The sequence below is a fragment of the Sceloporus occidentalis genome, unplaced genomic scaffold (assembly GCF_023333645.1).
Source record: "Sceloporus occidentalis isolate IW3139 unplaced genomic scaffold, rSceOcc1.0.p SCAF_10, whole genome shotgun sequence".
Lineage (NCBI taxonomy): Eukaryota > Metazoa > Chordata > Lepidosauria > Squamata > Phrynosomatidae > Sceloporus > Sceloporus occidentalis.
In genome coordinates, this window is record NW_028316990.1 from 37,310,059 (window position 1) to 37,333,621 (window position 23,563).

General features: G+C 40.5%; 3 protein-coding genes across 5 annotated transcripts in view; 1 reads left to right on the forward strand and 2 right to left on the reverse strand.

Annotated features, from left to right (window-relative positions):
* The window catches only part of LOC149306495 (protein cholesin-like), a 91,705-nt gene continuing 68,142 nt past the window's right edge, over positions 1-23,563 (forward strand). Inside the window, exons 1-2 of one of the 3 annotated variants that reach the window (XM_089539521.1) lie at positions 1-107; positions 4,233-4,427. In XM_089539521.1, the coding sequence (XP_089395647.1) occupies positions 4,281-4,427 (147 nt within the window). In that variant the 5' untranslated portion in view covers positions 1-107; positions 4,233-4,280. Of the gene's footprint in view, positions 108-170; positions 245-2,283; positions 2,303-4,232; positions 4,428-23,563 lie in introns of those variants that run through there. The other 2 variants (XM_089539522.1, XM_089539523.1) reach the window with 2 other exon arrangements.
* Positions 13,323-14,381, reverse strand: LOC149306496 (G protein-coupled estrogen receptor 1-like). Its single transcript, XM_089476969.1, has one exon. It carries the CDS (start codon positions 14,364-14,366, stop codon positions 13,323-13,325), a length of 1,044 nt encoding a protein of 347 aa, XP_089333095.1. The 5' UTR covers positions 14,367-14,381.
* On the reverse strand, positions 22,070-23,130 carry LOC149306497 (uncharacterized). The gene has a single exon (XM_089476787.1). It carries the CDS (start codon positions 23,128-23,130, stop codon positions 22,099-22,101), a length of 1,032 nt encoding a protein of 343 aa, XP_089332913.1. The 3' UTR covers positions 22,070-22,098.

The following is a 23,563-nucleotide window of genomic DNA, read 5'->3' on the forward strand; positions in this document are numbered from 1 at the left end:
CTGTTTGATGAATGCGCAAGGGAGCCAGTAAGAGGTCGCGCGCGGCCGTTCTGAGGCGGCAAGAGCGAAGCCGGTTGAAGTGAGGGCGACAGTTCGTGGAGTGCGAGGTGGGTGGCTTGTGAGGGAAATGGCGGAGGCCGGTTTGTGAGGGAAAAAGCAGCGCTTGAGTAGAAGGAGGAGAAGGAGAAACAGAAGGACTGAGGGGAACGCTGGGGCCAGAAAGAGGCCCCTTTGCCCCTCGTTTGTGGGTGCATTTCAAAGGAAAAACGTTTACATCCCAGTCCTTTGGTCCTGAAGGGAAGGCATGCAAGGAACGTCAGGAAAAGTTACTCTTGTTTATAAAACAAAACAACACGAACATTTATTTATATCCCACTCCTTTGAGCCTGAAGGGACTGAGAGAAAGTCCAGAGCCTGGAACAGGATAGGAAACGAGACAGAAATATGATGGAATAATAAATAAAATACACTTACAGTAATAATAATAAAATCAAATAAATATTTATGTACGTCCCTTTGAGCTGAAAGGGACTGAGAGAATATAAAACAAAACAAAAATATGATAAATGAAATAATAAATACAATAAAAACTAATAATAATAAATAGTAAATAAAATACATATAATGATAATAAATAAATCAAATATTTAATAATATCCCACTCCTTTGAGCTGAAAGGGACTGAGAGAATATAAAACAAAAGAAAAATATGATAAATAAAATAAACATAATAATAATATTTATTTATATCCCACTCGTTTGAGTCTGAAGAGGAACGAGAGGAACCCCAAAGCTTGGAAAAGTTACTCCTGTTTTTAATTTTAAAATGTTATTAAATATTTATTTATATCCCACTCCTTTAAGAAGAGGAATGAGAAGAAGCCAAAGCTTGGAGATATATATATATATATATATATATATAATAATTTTATTTTGAATAAGTACATATCCCACTCCTGTGAGCCTTAGGAAGCGGGGCTGAAAGAACCGCCAGAGCTTGGAAAAGTTACTCCTATGTTTATTTCAAATGAAATGACTGGACCAAGAGCACCTCTGCCTCTGGAAAAAAACTCAAATAATAATAATAATAATAGTAACAATAATAAACACTGTTCTTTTTACCTAAGAGAACACCTCTCTAGGAATCTCTTGGTCCTCCGGTGCAACTCTATGGTCAACGTCTGCCAGAATTTGACCATGGAGTCACGGCTGGAGGACCTACAAATGCCCAGAGAGCCGCTTTCTCCAGGAACTTCTAAGTTCTCCGGCACAAATCTATGGTCAACCTCTTGGCAGAGTTGCACTGGAGGGCCTAGAGAGAACATACGAATCAAAGCCGCAACTAATCAAAGCCGCAAACGTGGAGGTATATATTAGTAGTAACAATGGTCCTGTACAGCCAGGCCAAAATAAAGCTGCTTTGGGTCACTTTGGAGGTATGCTGTTTAAAGGATGCACGTGTCCTGAGAGGTCAGAAGCTGCTCCAAAGCCACGCTCCAGTACTTAGGACTGGAGACTAGTTTTGGTGCAGCTTCTGGACTCTTAGGACATTTAAACATCATACTTCCAAAGTGACCTGAAGCAGCTTTATTTTGGCCTGTCTGTATGGGGCCAATGTTAGCACAAGGCATTTCATCACCAAGTGAATTGTTAGGCTACTTAAACAGAACATTATGGCCTGTTACAGACTGTCAAAATAAAGCTGTTTTGGGTCTCTTTGGGGGTATGCTGTTTAAATGATGCATGGGTCCTAAGAGTCCAGAGGTCGCGCCAAAGCCACACTCCATTCCTAAGCACTGGAGGGCAGCTTTGGTGCAGCTTCTGGATTCTTAGGATGCATGCATCATTTAAACAGCATACCTCCAAGGCCCAAGTATATTTATTTAGGTATAAAATGATACACAGTATTTACCATATATATATATATATATATATATAGGACCTTGAGTGATACATTTCTACCAATCTTGATCCCACCTAAAACTGTTTCCAAGTTCCTTTACAGACGTGGCAATGGCTGGACTGTTACAGATGTGCTGCTGCTGCTGCTGCTGCTGCTGCTGTTGTTGTGTGCCTTCAAGCCATTTCAGACTTATATGCCAACCCTAAGGCAAACCTTTCATAGGGTTTCCTTGGCAAGCTCCTTCGGAAGGCGTTTGCCGTTGCCATCCTCTGCATCTGAGAGAGAGTGACTTGCCCAGAGTCTCCCATTGGGTTTGCATGGCTGAGACCAGATTCAAATCCTGGTCTGCCAGTGTCAAAGTCCAACGCTCATGCACTGTCTCTCTAAATATTTCTTTAGGTATAAAATGGAAATATAAAATGCTATCCAGTATTTACAATATATTGCTCAGTGTTTTTAAATTCTGGAGCTGGTACATTTCTGCCAATTCCGATTCCACCCGAAATTGCCTCCAAGTGGCTTCACAGCCCCAATAGCTGAGTTTTGTGTATAGAGAAGCGGATTCCTTCTCCACACACAAACACACGGCTCCTTTTCAATACGCTCCTCCTGCAGTCGCAGGTGGCAAAGGGTTCCCTGTCTCACAAAAACAGACGCAGCAATAGATTTGTTGACTTTTAAGGTGCCAAAGTCTTGTCTGTGTGTGTGTGACAGATGAGCACAACTGCTCCACTGAAAAATACAAGTGTATGTAGACACTTCCATCCTGTGTTTCACAGAAGGAAAGCTGAAGGCATACTTGCTTCAAGAGTAGTGACTGCTACCTTGCTGCAACGCTTACATTGTATATTGCATTGCATTTACATGGTATATATGTTCCCAATTATGCAGATTTGGATCTGTATGCTTATGCTTAAGCAGTTAACTCAGAAACATTGCCAGTGCTCTTTTTTTAAGGCCGCTCTTTGCTTTTTTCCTGGGAGGATACTTCTCCCTACTGCCTTTTTTTTTTCAGAGATAGATTATAATGTTTCTAATTAAACCTGGAGCCCAGTTTCCAAAATGAAAAAATAGGCGTACGCAGTGTCTTATTACATCAAAAGGAGAAAATATATTTGCTTAACGTCCCTTCCTTTTCATTTATAACCCACACATTGACATAAGAAATGTTTTTTGATTTGATCTGCATCTTGCTTATGATACTGACCTCCTCTTTTACCGCACACTGCTTGCTGCTTTTTGTTTTTTGGAAGGGGTTCAAGAAGAAGCCCCCTTGTCCCAGGCCCAAACGCGGCGGCATCTGCCCACATTATCCAGCTTAGTACGCTCTCAGCAAGGTAGCCTCTGCCATCTGTTCTTGTGGAACAAGGCAGAACAAACTAATCTGGAGGCCTCTGGCTATTTGTTTATATATTTAAGGAACGTGGCACGGCGTTCCATATTTTAGGAGACGTTAATCCCCCGGCTTGCAAGCCCAATTTCGCCAGGAGAACAATTAATTCCTGTTTTTAAATGGAGCGATTAATCAGTTGCATGAAAATAAATCCCATCCACCAAATCTTTTCCAGGAGGGTTTTTAGTAGCCCTCTATCTAGCACAGGACTATCCCCGTTTGATTTGTTGAACTCATAGAGTAGGGGTTTAATAGTATCACTGGAGAGAGGGTTTTGGTGGGGGCAATTTTGCCTTATTTTAGTCCTATTACATATTACATATGAGTAGAGAAATCTTTAAAGAAAGAGCATAACACTCTTGTCCAAGATGTTTAATCCTTTGCTACCTGTTCTGATTTTCCTTTTCATTCTATGTAGGACAAGGCAAAAGCTGACATGTTTACTTGTGGTTCATTAAAAACAAGGATCCATCTTGGCCAGAGTTTGTATGGCTCTAGATCAGTGGTTCCCAAACTTTGGACCTCCAGGTATTTTGGACTTTGAATCCCAGAAGCCCTAGCAGTTCGGCCAACAATCAGGAATTCTGGGAGCTGAAGTCCAAAACATCTGGAGGACCAAAGTTTGGGAAACGCTGCTGGATGGAATCAGTAAACGCTTTCTGGAATTACATACAGCACTTACCCCAAGTGACAAGGTATTTAGCTTAGTTGTACAAGTGCAAGAATGAAGTATATGTGCAAGGATGATGTCTCTAAATCCATTGCGTAAATGTTTGGAAATCATGCACTTGCCAGGGTTATTATAGTGGTAGTTTTGAAAGTGGGAAAACATTGAGAAGATTTTCTGACTTATAACATAAACCTTAAGGAAAAGACAGCAATCCTGATTGTTCTTTCTTTGTGCATAGCTTCTTTCACAAACCCTGTGTCTTTCAGCTGTTGAATATAGACGGCCCAAGAACAGACAAAACTGCAAATAACAAAATGGAAAAGGGAAAGAAAAAAACGAAGCCTCTCACGTCAAGAAAGGAAAAGATGGAGAAGAAGAAACCGAAGCGTCTCATGTCAGAGAAGGAGCAACAGGCGCATGAACCGAAGATGAAAAAGCAAAAATTGGAGATGAGCAAGCAAGTATGAGTCTTCTAAATGCATTTGCATGTATATTCATATGTTCAAAAACAGTGCAAAACAATACTTAGAATTGCAGATGTACAAGAATTTGCAAAGTGAACATTTTATTGTGGTGCATGTCACCGCACTTTGGTATGTTGCCGTCTCTAGGAATAGACACTTGTTTTCTGGCTCATGTATTGAATGAGTATAAGATGAAAGTTAAAACTGGATCAACAGATACCAGCATCTACTAAAAAGGAGTTGGCCAAGATGCTCTCTATCTTAACCATAAACATATACTTGGGAATCTGATCTAGCAATCTACACATTGTGTGTAACACAGTTCTGTAGGTAGGAGGAAATAACTACTGTAAAACAGAAACGTCAGCAGGCATAATTATCTTCCACAGAATGGATGTATACATTTCTCCCACAGCTGTGTTGTTAAAAGTATATAGTGTTTGAAATCAGAGACTGGATCCTAGTAAATGGTTATTAGTTCATTATAAAGTCGTGGAACAACTCCCACTTGCAGAAAATGGATTGCAGGGCGGTGAGTCTCATCACTGTCTGAAGTCCTTTGGGTTAACCTACAGAGACTGAAATTTCACTGTTCTTATCTGCATTATATTCTGATTTTGTCATAACAGAATCCTGCAACAGCAGAAATGCACCCTGGAAAGTATCTCTACGCTCCTTTTAGATGAATTTTTAGATGGAGTTAAAATGTAAGATACGAAGCAGCTTTCGGATGTTGTCATTGCTCCTGTAGCCTGGCTCTGGAGAGCAGGACCTGGCTGACCGGACCCAACCTTCCTGCTGAGATAAGAGGAAATTCCTCCTGGGTCCCCTACTTCCCAGCCCTGTAGGGAACAGAGAGGGCAAATAGCTGGTTTGAGCTTTTGGCATCTTGTTTACAATGAATTCATATCCTAAGAAGTGGCAGCACACAGTTTTGAGAAATGCCAGTACATCGCAGCTGAACTCTATGAACAGTCCGAATGGTAGTTTTGTAACTGAAATCCTCAGCTTTCTTTAAGGAAGCAATGTTTGGGGGGGATGGGGGTTTGGTTTATATAAAATATGTATTTTCTAGATACCAAAAAGCCAACATTGCTGCTTAATTATAAAGCTGGGGGAAGATTTTCTATTTGATCACATTTGAAGGCAAAGATAATTTCACCAACCCATTAAGCTGCTGCATTTAGTGGTGATTTAAATCACTTTTCTGTCTGCATATTTCACATCTCAGAAGTTTAAAATGCAGGTTTTTAATGGATTTTGGGGTAGAGCAGTGTAAAGGCAAGCTAAAATGTTTTATTCTGGGCCTAGTTCAGTGTTGTATTGACCAACATAGTAAAATTTGTTCAAACAAAAGTTGTGCCAGCATCAAATAAGTCTATTTGCCTTTAAGACATGTTGACCTTTCAAAACAATCTTGTTACACTGATTTTTTTTATCTCTTAATTTCCTTCCTTTAACATAAAATAGCAACAAGTGACTTAAGTACTACGCTAAGGTATGAATAGCCTTAGAAGCCATAGACTGCTGATGTAAACCCAATGCCTTAGATCTCTTAACAATGCGCTAGAGATAAGGAATAGGCTACAGAGCCCTCCTTTTTGAACTTAAATACTCCTGACTTTTACATGCAGCCTCAAATGCGGTTAAGCCTTACATCTGCAGGGACATTTACCACACTTAATGCCAACCAGGTTAACCAGAATTTGCTAACCAGTAGTTTCAATTTCTAAGAGAGCACATGATTTAGTAACTCACATTAACACTGTGAGTATTTTGCCATGCTCATTTGGGTTATAGCTAGTTGGGAAGGATACTTCTATTTTGCTTTCAATCAGTCGACTTTAACACATTCCTAGAGAAATGCCAGTTGTTTCTCGTTTTTAAAAGCACTCTAGAAGTTATATAAATACTTGTGATAGTTCAGCGTTAAGATTTTAGGGGCGATAGTTGTTGCCAATTGCAATATTGCTGTTGTTGTTCTGTCCAATTACAGCAAATATTGATGTTTGTCTGAAGCTTGTTGTTCAGAGCTATCGTATTTATTATGAATGCTTGCTTGCTTATTAATGTTTTGACATCCATAGGCACAGTGTTGCTCTTTGCCTATTTTTGTAATGTCAATAAGACAATATTAGTTTACTTTCCTTCTCTGTGAACTGTGGAAATGCTTTCTTAGTCTTCCTGCAAAGCCAGTGTAACTTCTGCAGAGTCAAGGTGATGTGGATTAAATATTCCCTTGCTTTTGGAGCTATAATAGTAGTCTATGAGCTTTCATGTTGATGAAATCACTGTCAGCAATTGCTCAATAAGTCAGGGGTTTATTAATACTGTACTCCATCTGAAACTGCTGATGAATCAGTTCCCTCAAAATCCTTTACAACAGGGTGGACCGTCAAAGAGTAGGGAGGATTACTGCATCCCTATTCTATGTTCTTTATTTGGTCTGAGGAATTGCAGAGTTTCGTGGACAAGTCACTGGTACATGTTGGTTTACCAAACAACTTTGGGTTTGATAACTTGACATGCCTCAGTTTGCGCTATTAGGAGGCCAGTAGCTTTTTGAACAAGTGAGTCCTTTCTGCTGTCTTGATGTCTTGCTATGTCCCTAGGCATGCATTCTAGAAGGATCTCCATCCAGACACAACAACCGCTTTGTGGAGAACAGCCAAAACTGGGAAATAATTGACACTTTCCTGCAGTCCTTGATGACTTTGTTGGATTGAGCCTGTTTGCGAAGGTTTTGGTAGGGATGTCTCAGAGTCTAGTGACAGGCAAATGCTTGTCAACTTCATGAGCTGCTCCCTACAGAATCCCATAAGGTTCCCTCCTTCTTCTAGCTCTGAGCTCTAGTGATAGTCATTTATACCATTAGAACCTCTTGACTACTCCAGGACCATCAGACATGATCACTATGTGCAACAAGTATACAATCTAGTGGGCTGTCTGCCTTGTGTTGGGCCTGTCCTGATACATAACACACCTGCACAGTTCAACAAGCAACAGAGGACAAGGGGGAAAATACATGGAAAGAACAGATAGGAGTAGCGGCAGTTGGTTCTTCCCTTAGCTTTAAAAGCAAGAAACCCTACTCTTGCCTCAGGTAACTTGCCAGATAGCATTTTGAAAAAGACCAAGTGAATGTTTCTGGGGAAAGACCACAGTACCTTTTGCAAGACATCATAGCCAGCTAAAGACCACAGGGGCTATGGAAAAGGCTTACATTTGGTTTTGTGTTGTTGTTTTTGCTTTGTGCCTCTTAGGTCAAGACCCATCCTTTTTGTTTTTGGTGGCAAGGCTTAAATGGGTCATTGTGGATTTTTGATTTCTTTTAAAAACTGGCAGGAAACTTGTCAGTTGTTGCTTTGCGTTGTTTTTAAGGCATTCTGCTGCCATGATAGTAAATTCCCCAAAGTGTAAAATATGCCAGAAATATTTAAATGCATAAATGAGGCTGAATAATTTTGCATTCCTTTGAATATTAGTCTAATGGGTTGAACAAATTTCCCAGGAAAGTATATTCACAGCTGGGAAAACAGTTCCTACTTTGAAAATGGCTTTCCCAGGCAAAAAGCTTGCATCTCCAACTGTTTCTGGTATAAACACAATATTTTGTGTACTGTTTAGCTGGGTTTGGAAAGGTTAAGAATGCTTCGCCGGGCATTAAACAATGGGATGGAGCCCCATATATATACATACATTTCATGCTGTAGTTATGTTTCTCAGTTTGCGTTTTGTTCAAAGTTAAGAGAGTCGAGATAACTCAGGTTCTCTTTTCGTTCTAGATGCCCAAGATCTCCTTTTCATTCTAGAACTCAGGTTCTCTTTTCCTTCTAGATGCCCAAGATCTCCTTTTCATTCTAGAACTCAGGTTCTCTTTGCATTCTAGATGCCCAAGATCTCCTTTTCATTCTAGAACTCAGGTTTTCTTTTCGTTCTAGATGCCCAAGATCTCCTTTTCATTCTAGAACTCAGGTTCTCTTTTCCTTCTAGATGCCCAAGATCTCCTTTTCATTCTAGAATTCATGTTCTCTTTTCGTTCTAGATGCTCAAGATCTCCTTTTCATTCTAGAATTCATGTTCTCTTTTCGTTCTAGATGCTCAAGATCTCCTTTTCATTCTAGAACTCAGGTTCTCTTTTCATTCTAGATGTCAGACATCATGAACGATTTTGAAATCCCTGGAAAACTGTTACTTAAAGGTTGCTCCTTTTTTTCAATATAGAATTGTCTAGAACACTTATAATTTTTTATAAGACCAAGCAAAAAGGTTTCCTTGAGAACCAACCGTGTGGCTATGGCTCAGGATTGTTCATGACCAGCTTCTGCGTATTTCATTAGGCTTAACTGGTAATAAAGCTCACTTTACAATGTAAACTCATTGCCAGCATGTCTCTCAGAGGAGGGTAGACAAAAATCATCCAAGAACACTTGACCTTTAAGGGGAAAATATGTATTTTTACAATAAAGAAGCAGTCTCTGTAAAGAAGCAATCCACTGTCTCTGCTTTGAATGAACCCAAGACTGGGCTTGAGACCTGGGTGGTATTATTGGCACTCCCAAGCTCTGATTTTTCCCCAGCCACTTAATATTGCAACAGCATTCATTAGAATTGCTTGCTATGGCAAGTCAGGCAGCCTCCATGAGATGATAAGGTGGAACTGTGAAGTCTCAGCTCCTCTGAACAAAGCAGAGCTGGCAGCTTTCCTCTGTTGCCAGCCAGGATAGCTGGCTCAGCAAGCGGCTATTTATTCTTAGCCTCTGGTGTTGCCGTATCCCCGGGCGAGGGAAGGAAGACTACACTCAAATGCAAATAGAAGCTTGAAATGTTTGCGTGTTATATATGTGGTGCATCCTGAGCCATATCCCTCCACTTGAACCCTCAATGAATGCTTATGGAATCAGACCGTTAAAGTCTGACTGTGAAGGGAATGCAGTGCATTTGGTTGGTTGTGCCTTGGGTGGCCATGATATCTCCGATTGAATGTTCTCGGGTAGCACAGTTACACCAAAATATCCTTGGGGACTGTGTGGCATTTCACATGAACCAAATCATGAAGCCATGTTAAAATGCATCAAATGTCAAAAATAATAGTTGAAGCGATAGTAGAAGATGGCTTAAGACCAACTTCTGGTCCCAGTTAGAGTTTATTCATTGTGTCAGTTGCTGAACACTTCAATAAATCCCACTGATTCAATGTGTCTACTTTTATCAGGAATAGCACTTGGATTTAGACCTCAGATACTAATCCTAAACCCATTTTTATATACCTTTCAATCAGAAATTATGGCTTCATAGTTTGTAGCCAATATACCAGAAAGAAAGTGGGGCCTTGTATCACCAGCACAGTTCATATCAGGACATAGTTATGGCCCCAATTGCCATAGCAGCCACAAGCTATTACAACCTTTAAAAAAAACATGGGGCCATCCAGGGCTCATATTCAAATGTTAGTCTACTGTAAAATTATGGTATCCTTTCCTTTCATTAACAAGATTATGATCTCTGTTAGCAGAGCACCCATTCATGCCTATTGCATGGACCAGGCACCACCCTTTTACCATAGGAAGAGAACATGGGCCTCCATCAACTACTGCTGGCTGCCAAATGGATTTGACAAGCAGTCTTTGCTTATAAATCAGAACCACACATATCAGTTTGGCCTTCTGCAGAATTGTTTCAAGTCTAGCAGCTTCATTAAGCAGCTCTTGTGACACACATGCGGAATGCATTCTACTTTTGCAAGCATCATTTTGAAACCGTGTCAGATGTCAGCACATGCTTGTTTTGTTGCTTGGCTGCCAAATGGTTGACTTTGAATGACATCCCACATACCAAACTCTTCTGGACTTCAGACATCTTTTCACATTGAGATTTTCTCATGAACTGCTCCTCTTGTTCCTCAACTACACATGAAGTCTTTTTGTCTCTTTCACAATCTTGTAATGCCTTTCTGGTGGTCTCCTATCTTTCTTCTCTCTCACTTTCCCTCTGTATGGCAGAGAGAAAGTTTTAAGAGTGTTGATCCTCACATCTTATCTTGGTGGTATTTTAAAATTACTGTATTCTTGTTATCCTTTTGTGAACAGCACACCTTGTGACCAACATACTGTGTTCAAACCACCCTGAAGTGTTCCACAAACAGCTCCTCTCTGTCAGATAACTATGGGAGAAGGGAGCATGATGTTGTTTTAACATTTAATCCTTGCAATGCTGGAAAGATGCCAGGCAAAGCCAGCTAAAGGCATCTTTTTTTCCAGGAAGTGTACAAGATGCTGCTGACTTTCCCACAAAAAGCCAGAGGTTGCTTGATTCTTGATCCAGTCGGCGTTGGCTGCACTTAGGTCCCTTTAAAGTCAAGGCAAAAACTTAGACATTATTTAGTCCCACTTGATTAAGTGGAATTTAACTGCAGTTATTTAATCTAGCCGAACCCAGTACTAACAGCACCAACAATATAGAACTTTGATATAGAACTTGAGAGCATCCAAGTGTTTTACACTTAGTTATTTTCCCAACATTTGAGCAAGACAGGGCAGTATTATTGCTCATACTGCAGAAAGGGCATCAAAGCTGAGAAGGGTGGCTTGTTTGAGGCCACCAGACACACTCCTGATAAATTTGTCTCTGTTCTCTTTTTATTCTCTAAGGTCTCTTTGCCACTATACAGTTATAACACTTTGATATCCATTTCGCTGCCATGATGGCATCCTTTGGTATTCTGGGATTTGTAGTTTGGTGAGGCACTAGAGCTCTCTAGTCTCTAATCATTTTCACTGAGATTATTCGTATAACTTTTGAAGGGGAAGGAGTATGGTTCAAGATATGAGACAAATGATGTTGAAACATTTTCAAGCTTAGAATTCCCAATGAAAGTTCAAATCCCAGGATTCCTTGGATGGACCCATGACAAAGTATCAGAGTGATACAATGCTTAGCATGAACAAGATCTCTGTCTCTGTGATGTACAAGCTTGGTGATACAATTGACTTTTGACTGGTACACATTATATAAACCTGGCACTAAATAATGTTTATGAAATGCTTTAAACACTTCAGAATGCTGTGTTGAAACTCCCAGCATCCCTCCACTTGCTCTGGTGAGGGGTGATGGAAAATGCAATGCTTGATTCCCATCTCTGGTCCCAAGACCCTGGAAAGAAGTGAGCCAGTCAAACCGGTCATTCAACCAAATGTTGTAGTGCGTCTTTGCCACATAAGAGGTATGTTGTCAGTCAGCCTCAGACAAAAACTTTTGAAAGGAAGGATATTTTAAGAGAGGAGAAGCAAAACATGATTACCACCTTCAGACTTTCTTTGGTGTGCTGTGTTGCGTGTTCGAAGATAAGGTGTGAAACTGAGCACTTAATTGCTATATTTTGTGTGTGTGTGTGTTGTGCGGAGTAGAAGAAATGGGGCCTTTTCTCTTTCTCCTGAAACATCCTTGTATAGTTCTACAATGAGAGCTTTCACCATTCATGTCATGCATGCCTCTTTATGATACCTGCCATAAACTCCTGGGAGCTTGAGCATCTGAATTTCTCACAGCCCTCCATTCCCCTCCATTTTTCCAGCTGCTGTTATAATGTTCTTTGTCTCGCCTACTCTGAAGCGTAGAATTAAATGACAGAGTCACATTTTCAGTTGCAGGAGACACCTTGCCCTCCTCCCTGGGTGCAGTGGTGAATGGTGGTTTCCATATCACCGAATCCCTTTCTGCAGTTTAGTTTGAACTTTAAACCTTCTGAGCTCATTATGGGAATAGGGCTAAGAACATTGGCTAGCTCTCTTAAAGTTCAGACATTAACCTGGACAAAACTGACCGGCCCATTGCTAATGCAGAAGTGACCAAGTGACACTGCCTGAAGGGCATTCTTGGGATTTTAGCACAGATGATGTTAGGCAGCAACATGTGCTCATCCCTATCCTTCCCACCATATTTCAAACCTGGAAGTTTCATCTTGTGTCTCTTTATCCATAGAGTGTAATTGCCATGTGGGCTGTCTGCATTCCCTGGGCCATTCCTGAGGTGCTAAAAAGATTTTGCTTTTAATTGGCAAACCTACATAATAGACTCAAGTGCTGTCGTTCTGCTGATGAAACCACTTTCGTCAGTGGAGAAACCTGTTCTGGACCTTCGAAATCTGTTTGGTAGCTTGGGGGGGACATGACCTAGAATAGGAGGTTTGTGAGTTGCTTCCTTGGTTTGTTTTGAGTGGTAAAGCAATGGCTAAAAGTCTAGTTGCATGACTTTGATTTGATATTTCTGCGCATCTGGCAGAGTATGTTCAATATGTGGAAACCATTACCTTATTTTGGATGGCTCCTGGAAATGTCAGAGATTTGAAAATCAGAAAAATGTAGCAGGAAGAGGTCTCCATTGTAATTCTAGAGTGGTTTTCTGTTTTCTTAAATCACTGTATGTAACAGAATGCATCTGTCTAAATATAGTCCTATGCGCTGAACCATGTAGCTCTCTTCTAAACCAGGTTTGCAACGTGATATACTAGGATGGAAAAATCAATGACTTTTATTTGTGTCCATAGCAATATGTGCTATTGCATTTTTCCAGTCTTAGTGTTGTTTTATTGTTTTGTTCTGTTCAGGGCATCCAACATACGCAAGAAAACTAACAGCATTGGATAATTCTATTATAGTCAGGTCCTTCTTTCATTAATATATCTGGTATCTTATTATTTGTAACTATACAGATTCAGCCTTCCATGAGCCTTTTATTCCTATGCAGACTTAATGAGATCTGAATAATATGTAACCTTTTACATATTCTCATAAAAATAGAGTACAAATCTGTCTATATGGCAAATGCACAATTTTTCTGTTAGTAATAAGCATTGTCTCGAGGTCCATCATGGTACCTTTGACGCAGGTTAAATTAAACTTCCGATTGCTCAGCGCTGTCAGTAATGACCGATTTCAAGGTAGCATGACAAAAGCGGTGTAAAATTGACACTTTGGTTTTCTGTTCAATGTACAGTTTTAGTTTGTCTCTGAAAGTTTCGCCTAGGAAGCTGTAGATAAGGGGATTCAAACAGCTGTTGGAGAAGGCTGCAAGGTTCACAATGTGTCCCGTTAAAGGGTGATTGTGTCTGAAAGACTGACTCCTCAATGCGTTTTGGTCTGTCTTTTGGAGAAGCTGTACACTTATGAAGACATTTTCAGGAAGCCAGCAGATGAAGAAGACAAGGACAACAACCACAATCATGCGAAGCGCTTTCTGTCGGCGTATGCGCAGACTTCGGTGCTTGTGGGCTCGAACCAGGACTCGAACAATTAATGAATAACAAAGGCCAATGATGGCAAATGGGATGACAAACCCTAACGTTATTTCGAGCCACTGGATTTCTTTTACGTCTGCAAAGCAGAAGGAAACCTCTCCGGTGTGTTGCAGGTACACAGCTGTGAAGGGAACTAATGTTGCAGAGATAGATGCCAGCCAGATGAGGCCACAGCTTAACCTGGCATGTTCCATCGTACGAAATAGGTTGGACCTCATTACTTTTGCCAGGGCTATGTATCTGTCAAAGCTCATCCATGTTAGGAAGAATATGCTACTGTACATATTGATTTGAAGGAACAAAGACATAAAAGTACAAATGATTGTGATATCGTAATACTTGACGTCAAGATTGAAAACTTCAATGAGGGAGTCAGCCACTAAAATTAGATCTGCTGCAGCAAGGTTTATAAAGTACAGGTCTGGAATAGTCATCTTTTCCCGAAAACTGATATTTACCACCAAAATAAGGATGTTCCCTACAAAGCCAATAGGAAAAAGGAATATTGTGTAAAGGCATGACAAAAAAAGACCTATAACATATTGCTGGTGTTCTGATTTGTCCGAAAGAGTTTTGTTTTGATTGTACAAACATGATCCGTTGCAAAGTACCGGAGTTGTAGATGTTGTGTAAACTTCCATGGTTTACTTTTCAAATAGGTAGATCCCTTCAGTGCCAAAGTGATAAAACTGTTGGTGGATCCAAAGTGATCTGAAGAGATAATTTCTGTAAACCTGGCAAGGCAGAAGCAGTTAAGACCCAAGCGGGAACAATTTCTATGCTGCTTCAAGAAAAAGTCGGCCTCTCTTCATGACGACAAGCAAGAGAATATCCATATGTTCTGTAATACTTTATGTATTCAATAGTGTTGATGACTTCAGGCATATACATTTTGCCTTGTTTGCCGACTTGCTTCGAGGTTGAAAGATGCAGAACCATAATAGCTCTGTTTACTTCAGTTCGGCAACAGTGACTCTGACTGGACCTGAAATTAATGAAAGGGGGGAAATATTAATCTTGTGCCTGGAAGATTGAAAATATCTCATCATTTATGACCATTTATTGGCATTTGTTCAAGCTAGTTTGTGATAAGGTCTTTTAAGTAAATATGTTCATTTAATTAATTGAACCACAAAGGCATGAGCATACATGATAAGTATCATTTTAAAAAAGAAACGTGATTACATGGGATCCATTCAGGGACAATGTGCAAAACATCTTCCTGGTGTTGCTGTTATCAGAATAGGAAAAGAAAATCGGGAATAAAGACCATTGTGGAAGCAATAAGAGAGAACTTTCCTTTCCATAGATTACTATATAAACCTTAACTAATAACCCCGCTGCAGGCATTGGCTACAAAACTAATAAACCCCTTTACAAGTCTGAGCAAAAGTGTAAGAGTCTTTCTCATTCTCACCCTGTGTTTCTCTCAAGGTTTCTTTTAAAATCTTATATAAGACTGGTACTTATCTGCACATTTGTAATTGCTATTCATTGCTTGCCGTAAGTACATAGTTGGCATCTTTTGGAAAGGGACTGTGATATGTTCAGCAGCTACCTTTTCTGTTAAGGTTTGTTTTGTTAATTGGATTAGGAAGTAGGAAGTATTCCTTCATACTATGCAGAGTACTTGCAGAATTTCTTAGCACAGCTTGTTGCAATGCTGGCTAGTTTAGGTTGAAAAACAACAGCAAAAGACTAGAGAAGTTCAGTGACAATCATCTTTAACAGTTTGATATGAAACCTCCATATTAGAAGGCCATGTATCTCTGAGTACCAGATGTGGGGATTGAGCAGCAGGGGATGCTTTTTGTCCCCTTGCCCTGTTTGGAAGGATTGAAGGCTAAAATTAAAAAAGCACGCAATCTGATCCGGCAGAGCCATTCTGATTATTTTATGAGAAGGCATGCATAAAGTAGATTTATGGGGGTTTGTTGCGTTTATTTCTAGAATGAAAATTTATTTTCACTTGCTGAAAATAAAAGCTGTGTTATGTCTGAATGACCATGAAACTTGGTAGTGTCACATTTTTAGATTAAGGCATTCTTCCAAAATGTAACTAATCTTGTAGACATTTGGTTTGCCAACGGAGGGTTTAAGAATAACCCAGCTGTGTTTAAACTTGCCTTCTTCTTTTTTGATTAATCCTTGTTTCTAAAAGATTGCCTAAATCGCTTTTATAAACCAATGGAAAGCGGACCAATAGAAATGATTAAGAAAATAATGGTATCATTTATTGTTCTGTAGTACTGCTATTGTAATAGTACTGTTTTACGGGCATCCGATGTACTGGAGTCTGCAAGGAGCCCAAGTTATTTCAGTACTGTTCTTTATTTTGAGTTGTTAGGATTTATTGTACCTTCTCCTCCTCTGCATCCATAGGCATGAACTGGTCCAGAGCTGGTTTTCTTCCAACCACTAGTAAGATGGTTTATATTCAACGATGGGTAAAGTCACCATTTACAAGTAAATGATAGCGGATTGTACTGCAGGCTGCTACTGGTACAGTTCAGTCAGAAACCTAAAAGCATCTTCTATTTCTATCAGAGTTCTTTAAAAAACCAAAGTACTTTATAGCAACAAATTCAGACCTGTTTGCAAGTCTTACCAAGAAAACAGAGCTGTACTGATGCTCAGGGTTTCTCCAGTCTATGTTCAGCTTTTTAAAGACTATGCTGGATTTGAAACCCATTTCTGCTGGCTTGTTTTTCTTTGCTGGTTTAGTCTGTATATTTTAAAATACCTTGGGATATTTGCCTCTTGTCTTTTTATCCATTGTTTGCTTTTGGGAATCCTATTTCATACAGAAGGAAAAACATGCTTAGATGCCAGTACACCGAGCATCATTTTTATAGACTCAGCTAAAAAGCAATGCCTTCAACAGATGGAGAACTTATTAACAAGGGAGGCGAAAACAGAAGCATATTAAGGGAACTTGCAAGTGAAGCTAAGGAATAAAGAGTTTGTCCTACCCTCTTTAGGTGAATCCTTCTCTTAACTGCCTCTATTTTTCAGTAAGCTCAGAAGGTGTCCTCAAAAGCACGACATCTTGCCTTGCAGCCTTCACCATCGAGATCATTTCTCTGGAACAGACTCAACAGGCTGATCCACTCCGGGTGTCGATAGTGCTTCCAAATCCTGATGCAGCAGGTGGAGGCTTGGTCTTCATCTGCCTCCGAAGGAAACTGCTTGACAACTGAACAAACTCCACCTGGCGGCTGCCAGAATTGCTCCGCTGACTGTGGGAAGTGAAGAGTCGCTCAGCCACACTGGGTCCTGCTTTCTCACTGCGAGGGACTGAGGCTAGGGCTGCTGTGCTCAGCAGAGGCAGCCTTCACTGTGGTTTGTGTTTATATATCTGTGTGAGGGGGATCTGTCTTCTTTTAGTTTCAGTTTTCTGTGTGTCAAGCACCCCTTTCTGTGCATAATAATATCTGTCTCCTGTGTGAAAAGCTTTTTTTTTGCTCATTTTTACATACATAATCAGAATTCAAAGATATAGCCGTGTTAGTCTGTAGATTCAGTATGTGGAGAGATCTTGTAGCACCTTTGAGACTCACTGAAAGAAAGAAATTGGCAGAATGAGCTTTCGTAGATTTCAGTCTACTTCCTCAAATGCATTTGGTGGAGTGGAAGCCAGGCACAGACATATATATACCATTGGTATGTGAGGATGTTAATGCAAATTACAAACCCTTTGTGTATGAAAATGAAGTTACATGTCCAGTTAGTGCACAAAGGCGTAGGAAACTGGTCTCTGTGCGTGGAGATGAGCTGGCAGATCCAGTTTTGCGATGGGACTAGCCTGTGGTGAGGGGAATAGATGAATGTAGGGCACCCCCATGAGGATGGGGTCAGATAGTGTTGAAGTGTGTGTAGTGAGTAAGGAAACCATTGTCTTTGTTAAATCCATTGCTGAGGGATTGTAGTTTGTGGATGAACCCCAATTCTGCAGTTTCTCTTTCCAGTCTATCTTTGTAGTTCTTTTGTTCAGTGACTGCTGTTCTGAAGTCTGAGATGGAATGGTCAGGGAGACTGAAATGTTCTGCCACATTCAGACATAATCAGAATGTTAGCCATGTTATCTGCACATTGTGATATCAGGACACTATTTATTCCTCGGCAGAATCAAAGAGTTAGTGTGATGTAGTGGTTTGAGCATTGGACTACAACTCTGAAGACCAGTGTTCAAATCTCTGCACAAACACAAAAACCCACTGGGTGACTTTGGGCAAGTCGTAGTCTCTCAGCCTCAGAGGAAGGCAAAGGCAAACTGCCTCTGAACAAAAGTGGCCTAGAAAACTTCAGGGAAAACTGGTTTTAAAACTGAGTTGGATCTTCAAAAGCATTTTGTGTGTGAGAGAAGGAGGAAATGCTCCTTGTAGCATTTGTCAGCCGTGGGTTGTTAATGTTTCTAAAATTGTTCTCCCCAATAAGGTTTGTGTTCATTGAGTATACCAGTTAAGCATTGCAGACCTAGGCCTGGATCAGACTGGTGTACCTCCTTCCCAGGAGCCCCAGTGCACCCTAAAACCTCCTCTAAATGCTAGGAAACCCACTGGAACATTTTCGTGGCCCTACAGGAGAGTAAGAACAGGGAAGAATATTCCATTTCCACTATCATTAAATACTAGTGCCAAATGACACTATTTGAATTTAGCCACATTTTTATCCATTGCATCATCTGCAAAAGGTGTGCAATACTTCAAGACACAAACATTCATAATCTGTTAGATTTATCAGCAAGGGATGAGTGCAGAACACAGTGGTATACTTGATTTTACCACAAGTAACAGCTATTGCTCTCCCTCAAGCCAACTGAAATTTGAGCTACAGTTGCCCCAGGAGAAAAAAAATAGGATATTAAAAACATATCAGGTCCCACAGGCTCCAGGTAAAGAGCTAATGTGTATTCAGACTAGCCATCCTTGCTCATCTTTGGATGTTGGTGATGTTCTTCCCCATTTAAGCTCCTGGGTTACTATAATAGCATTTCCTTAATTGCTGCAGGGGAAAAAAAGAAGAGGCTAAGGGCAGTTGAATAGCAGCAGGTAGATTTTCTCAGGACTGGAACAAATATCCCAACGCTGAAAAGCTTCCTGTTTGTGCTTACTATAAAATTGAATTTTGTAATAATTGGAAAATCATTTAGGCTGCAGAAATATTTTTAGAAATGTTTATTAACGTTGTACATGGTGGGGAAAAATTGAATTTGATTCACATTTAGAGAACTGAACAACAGTTTTGACTTGTTGTGCTTATCCAGATACATATAATCCCTCGCCCCACTTGAAAACCAGTTCCTAGCAGTCTGTCATCTCTTAGTGTGAGGAAGAACTAGGATGCAAGGCAGAACTAAGCTGGTTCTCGGTTGGTGGGTGGGAGGGCATGCTTAGTCCTGACCTGTATTTATGCCCCATAACCACCCATTTATTTTCACACATCCCCATGAAAGCATTATATTTGGGGATTCTGTTGCAATGAAGGCAAACGTGGCTTCTGTCTTTGAAATTAGATATTTCTGCCACATGTTTCTCAAAGTGATGGGTGCATGGACTGGTGCTGGTCCCTGAACCATCTGCTTCCAATCTCTCCAGAACCTCCAGGAGAGAAAGAAACAGTTGTAGTCAATGGGAACAAGTATTGCCAGTCTCCTGTGTCAGTTAGCTTAAGATGCATTAGTAAAGCTCTTGCTAACATGTTGCAAGGGACTGTGGTGTCCTCAACTACAACATGCAACACCTCTCCAACAATCCTCGCATTATATAAGGCCTTTCTGTGCACAGAGAGGTGTGTATATATGCACACAAGGCTCCCACATCCCTCTGTGAGAAAGATGGGCAGTGGGTTAGTAGAACAGAGCATAAGTGCTTTGCCCCACATCAGTCTGTGTCAGCCAGGCAGCATCCTCTGAGCCCTCTCCTGGCGCACGGACTTATTGCAGCACCAAACTCAGTGCATTCAGCAGCAGTTGTATCATTTCTATACTGTAAATGATGATTTCTCCAGGAAACATTGGCGATGAAACCTTGGTAGCTGCCCTGAGTCTCTGTACTGGGAGGAAGACATAATAATGATAATAAATGAAGTGCTGTTTCTGACAGCGATCATAATGTGTGACTGCACCCAAACGTTCAATGCAGTGGTAGGCCTGGAAGACTGTTTCTGAAAGTTATTCAGGCAAGTAGTTCTTTTTCATGAGATATCAGAGTATTAATGCAGTGGGCCCTTCTTGCAGAGGTTTCATTTCCCCCACCTCTGTGGATGGGGAAAACCATGGGAGCTGAAGCCCATATGAGTCAGTGGGTGGCACTGCACACACATTAGTGTGCCCACAGGGACATGCCACCATCTGCAAGAGCTCCAAACTACAGATGGCTAGTATTCATCTTAAATATAATGTATTTAAATATTCATCTTAAATATAATGTATAAACTCACTGTATTCATCTTAAATATAATGATGTGTATGATAACATAAGTGAACATAACGCTTTACAGGAGTAGGAAAGGATCAAGGACAAAAACGTGCCCCCACTTTGAGGAACTTACAGAAGCAAGGCTGAGAATGCATGAATGTGAGAGACACGCGGTTAGATGTACTTAGGCTTTACTTCATTTGGCTTTGAAGGATGTGTTGTGTGCCACACGTGCGTCCATGTGCACACACTTTAGGAATCAAAGAGACTGAGCCTGACGTTTTTCATCATCAAACATTCTCAGTGTACAACACAGGTAGTTTGTTCCTTCTGTAAGAAACACATGATTCCCTCATGAGTTCAACACAGTCAAATGTCTGAGTGTGATCTTCTTAGAGGGCTGTGTCCACTCTTCCTACATTATTCATTTGAGTTGTGCATCCTGGGTAGAATACATTTTGGTAGAGAAAGGGAATGGGCATGCAAAAGATTCCTTTATGTGTAGCATAAATGAAAAAAGCCACCTTTTTGGCCTCTTATGGATGGATTGTGTTTTTTAGTTCTGCCGAATTAAGATGTAATTTAAGAAACATTGAGTTTAGATTATACATTGTTTCTTAGGTTACATCATAATCTTTCAGTGTAACTTGTTGACCATCAGATAATGATCTGCATGCAAAGCTATCGCCCTGTTAGATGTTACTTCTGGTTCCTCTGTTCATGTCAGTTTTTTAAATTACAAAACTCTCTTAGAATTCTGTTTATTGCATCGCTTAATGAAAGAGCTATTGTCTTTACTGCCTTTAGGGTTTTCTTGCCATGGTTATTGGCATAGTTTCAGTTTTCTCTCCATAACCTTTTTAAAGGGGTCAGAATCATCATAAGGACACTGTGTTCTTCTAAGATGCCATATTGCCTTCAGTAGCTCCCTTTGTAGACCTTTCAAGTTGTTAATGCTCTTTGTCACCTTGTTTGGGTCTCTTGCAAACGTTTGCCTAATATATTTAAGCCCGCCTTAACCCCAGACAATTAATTTGCCTGAAGCTCAGAACAACAGTTTTGCTTTGCAGAAGTAACACCTTTCTCCCATTCCACTCAAAGCAAGCCCTTTTTATCTCCAATAGTGCAGCGGTTTTTTAGTTGTAGCTAGGCAGTCTAAATGAGCTGTGCTTTACCAGCAAAAAGCAATGTCCCTTTAGTTCTCCTTTCTGTTCCTTTTAGTACGCTTGATGCTTCGGAGGACGTCCAGTTCAACAAGATTGCATGTTCTTGTGTCGTTATCTGCATTGTTGTCTGGTCCCATGCACTGGAAAGCCTTTTAGAAGCAATCTCACCTTTCCTTAGATTGGTTTTACAAATCTTAGGACTGAAAAAATAGAGTTGAGATTCTGGTCTCAATGACTAGAAATCAAAGAAGAGGATCCTCTCCACAAGTGACTTGTATCCCTTGCAAATACATGTAGATCAGAACCTTTGAAGTTGGTGGATCAGGGTGGTTGACATTTTAGTTGATGTTGTCAGTATAACAGAGGCACTAGTAGAATAATGTACAGTTTTACAGACGATAAGCAACTACACTGACATCTTACTTCTCTCTCCCATGCAGTCTTTTCATTCCACTTCTTCATCCTGCATGCAGCCACTCTCATTGTAAACTTCATCATCATCAAAAAATAGAAAAATGAAAATACATGATAGAAATAAAGCGAACAGTTCTCTTGAAAAAAGCTCTTCAACCAAGCTGTCCATACTCTGCTGTCTGTACAAAAGCAAAGGCTCAACATGTAATGACAACACTTGCAAAGCTTGCGATGGTTCATAGCTGTCCACATCTCTTCTTCAGTAGCCAAGCTTTAGGAGTAAAGAAGGCTGGAAGACTTTTGTTCCTTCTGGTTCCTCATGTAAGCAGATATGTGGCTATTTTCTTTAATGCTAATAATTTGGAAGATCATAGTCAGTGTGATTCATTTTCAGAAGGCAGAGATGAAACTTCGGTATGAAATTCACGTATTTCAAGAGCACTGTTGCTGTCGTGTCTCCTGCAGACTTTCGTAAGTTTATTTACAACATTCAATAAGCCGCTCCTGCATGGTTTATGAAGGAAAAGTATGATTAGCAAACTAAGGCAGCTTTCACTGAACAGCAAGATCTCGGCAATATTCATGGTCAGCTCATGTTGGGGTGTCCCTACGCTTCTGTGTATCTTTAAGACAGTCCTAGAGAGAAGCATTATGTTGTAAAACAGGCGACACGCAAACATGGTTATTGTGATAACAAAAACAGCCAAATAAGGGTGAACGTTTTGTCTTGAGCGGTTGATTTCTGTCTGGGTTTTTTTAACAAACGACAGAGCAAAGCAGACTAGTTTGCCCAGAGAGGGAATGCAGAAGCCAAAGGTAAATTTAATAATCTCATACTCTGGCCATGCAAATAAAGGATCTAATTGACAGTCTGTGTCTTCGTGGTAATTCGTGACGCCCAGCAGCGCCACCACTATCAGTGTCACGCAAAAGGCACATATCAATACAAATCCAATGCATACCATTGTGTTTTGGTGGGCCTTACTAATCCAAGCATTCTGGGGCGGGTGCTTGTTGAAAAAGAAGCTCAGCATCATCAATATGCGAAGGTACTGAGAATTGAAGTAGCTCAAGTTGAAGAAGAAAGACAGAGTGCCACATTCCAAGTAGGATACTCTGAGATAGGCTGGCCTTGTGATGATAGTGAGCGAAAGAAGAATCATGAAGATGCTGCTGACAGTGTGAGCGACAATCATGATGTCTAATTTCTTTAAGGCGTGCTGCAGGTAGTTCTTGACGAAGATGCCCAAAATAATGAGTCCGGCGATTAAACCAGTTGGCACAAAGAGGGCAATGTAGCCGTGCATCAGTCTGGAGGTTACATGTTGCGAAAATATGATGTCTTCAATATTGGAGTCTTGGCTGTGGCTCGGGTACTTTATCCATGTCATGTTATGAGAGACCATCTTTGTGGTTTCTTGGAAGTCCTGCAAGCTGAAAGGAAAGTAAAATGAGTGACTGGGAAAATGTAATCCAAGCCTCCTATGGGAAACAGTAGCAGTGTGTGCCCTGTCAGAAAGCATCGCTTTCTGTTCCTGTCACACTGAGGTTGCGGTCGAACTTCCATAGGTTGTGAGCTTGGAGAAGCAGCACATGAACCCACCCCCTGTGTGCAGTTTCTGTTATGAGACAGCTGTTTCTTTTCACACAAAAAGACATATATTTCTACTGTTTTTGAAGGATGTTCACATGAGCTGGGGGAGAGTTTGTTTCTACTGACTGGTATTTCCTCCTTGAGCATTACAGAAGCACTGTAGTTAAATGGAGGTGGAAATGCATAGTGCTCACTTTCTCTGGCCCGATACAGACAGGCCAAAATAAAGTTGCTTTGGGTCTCTT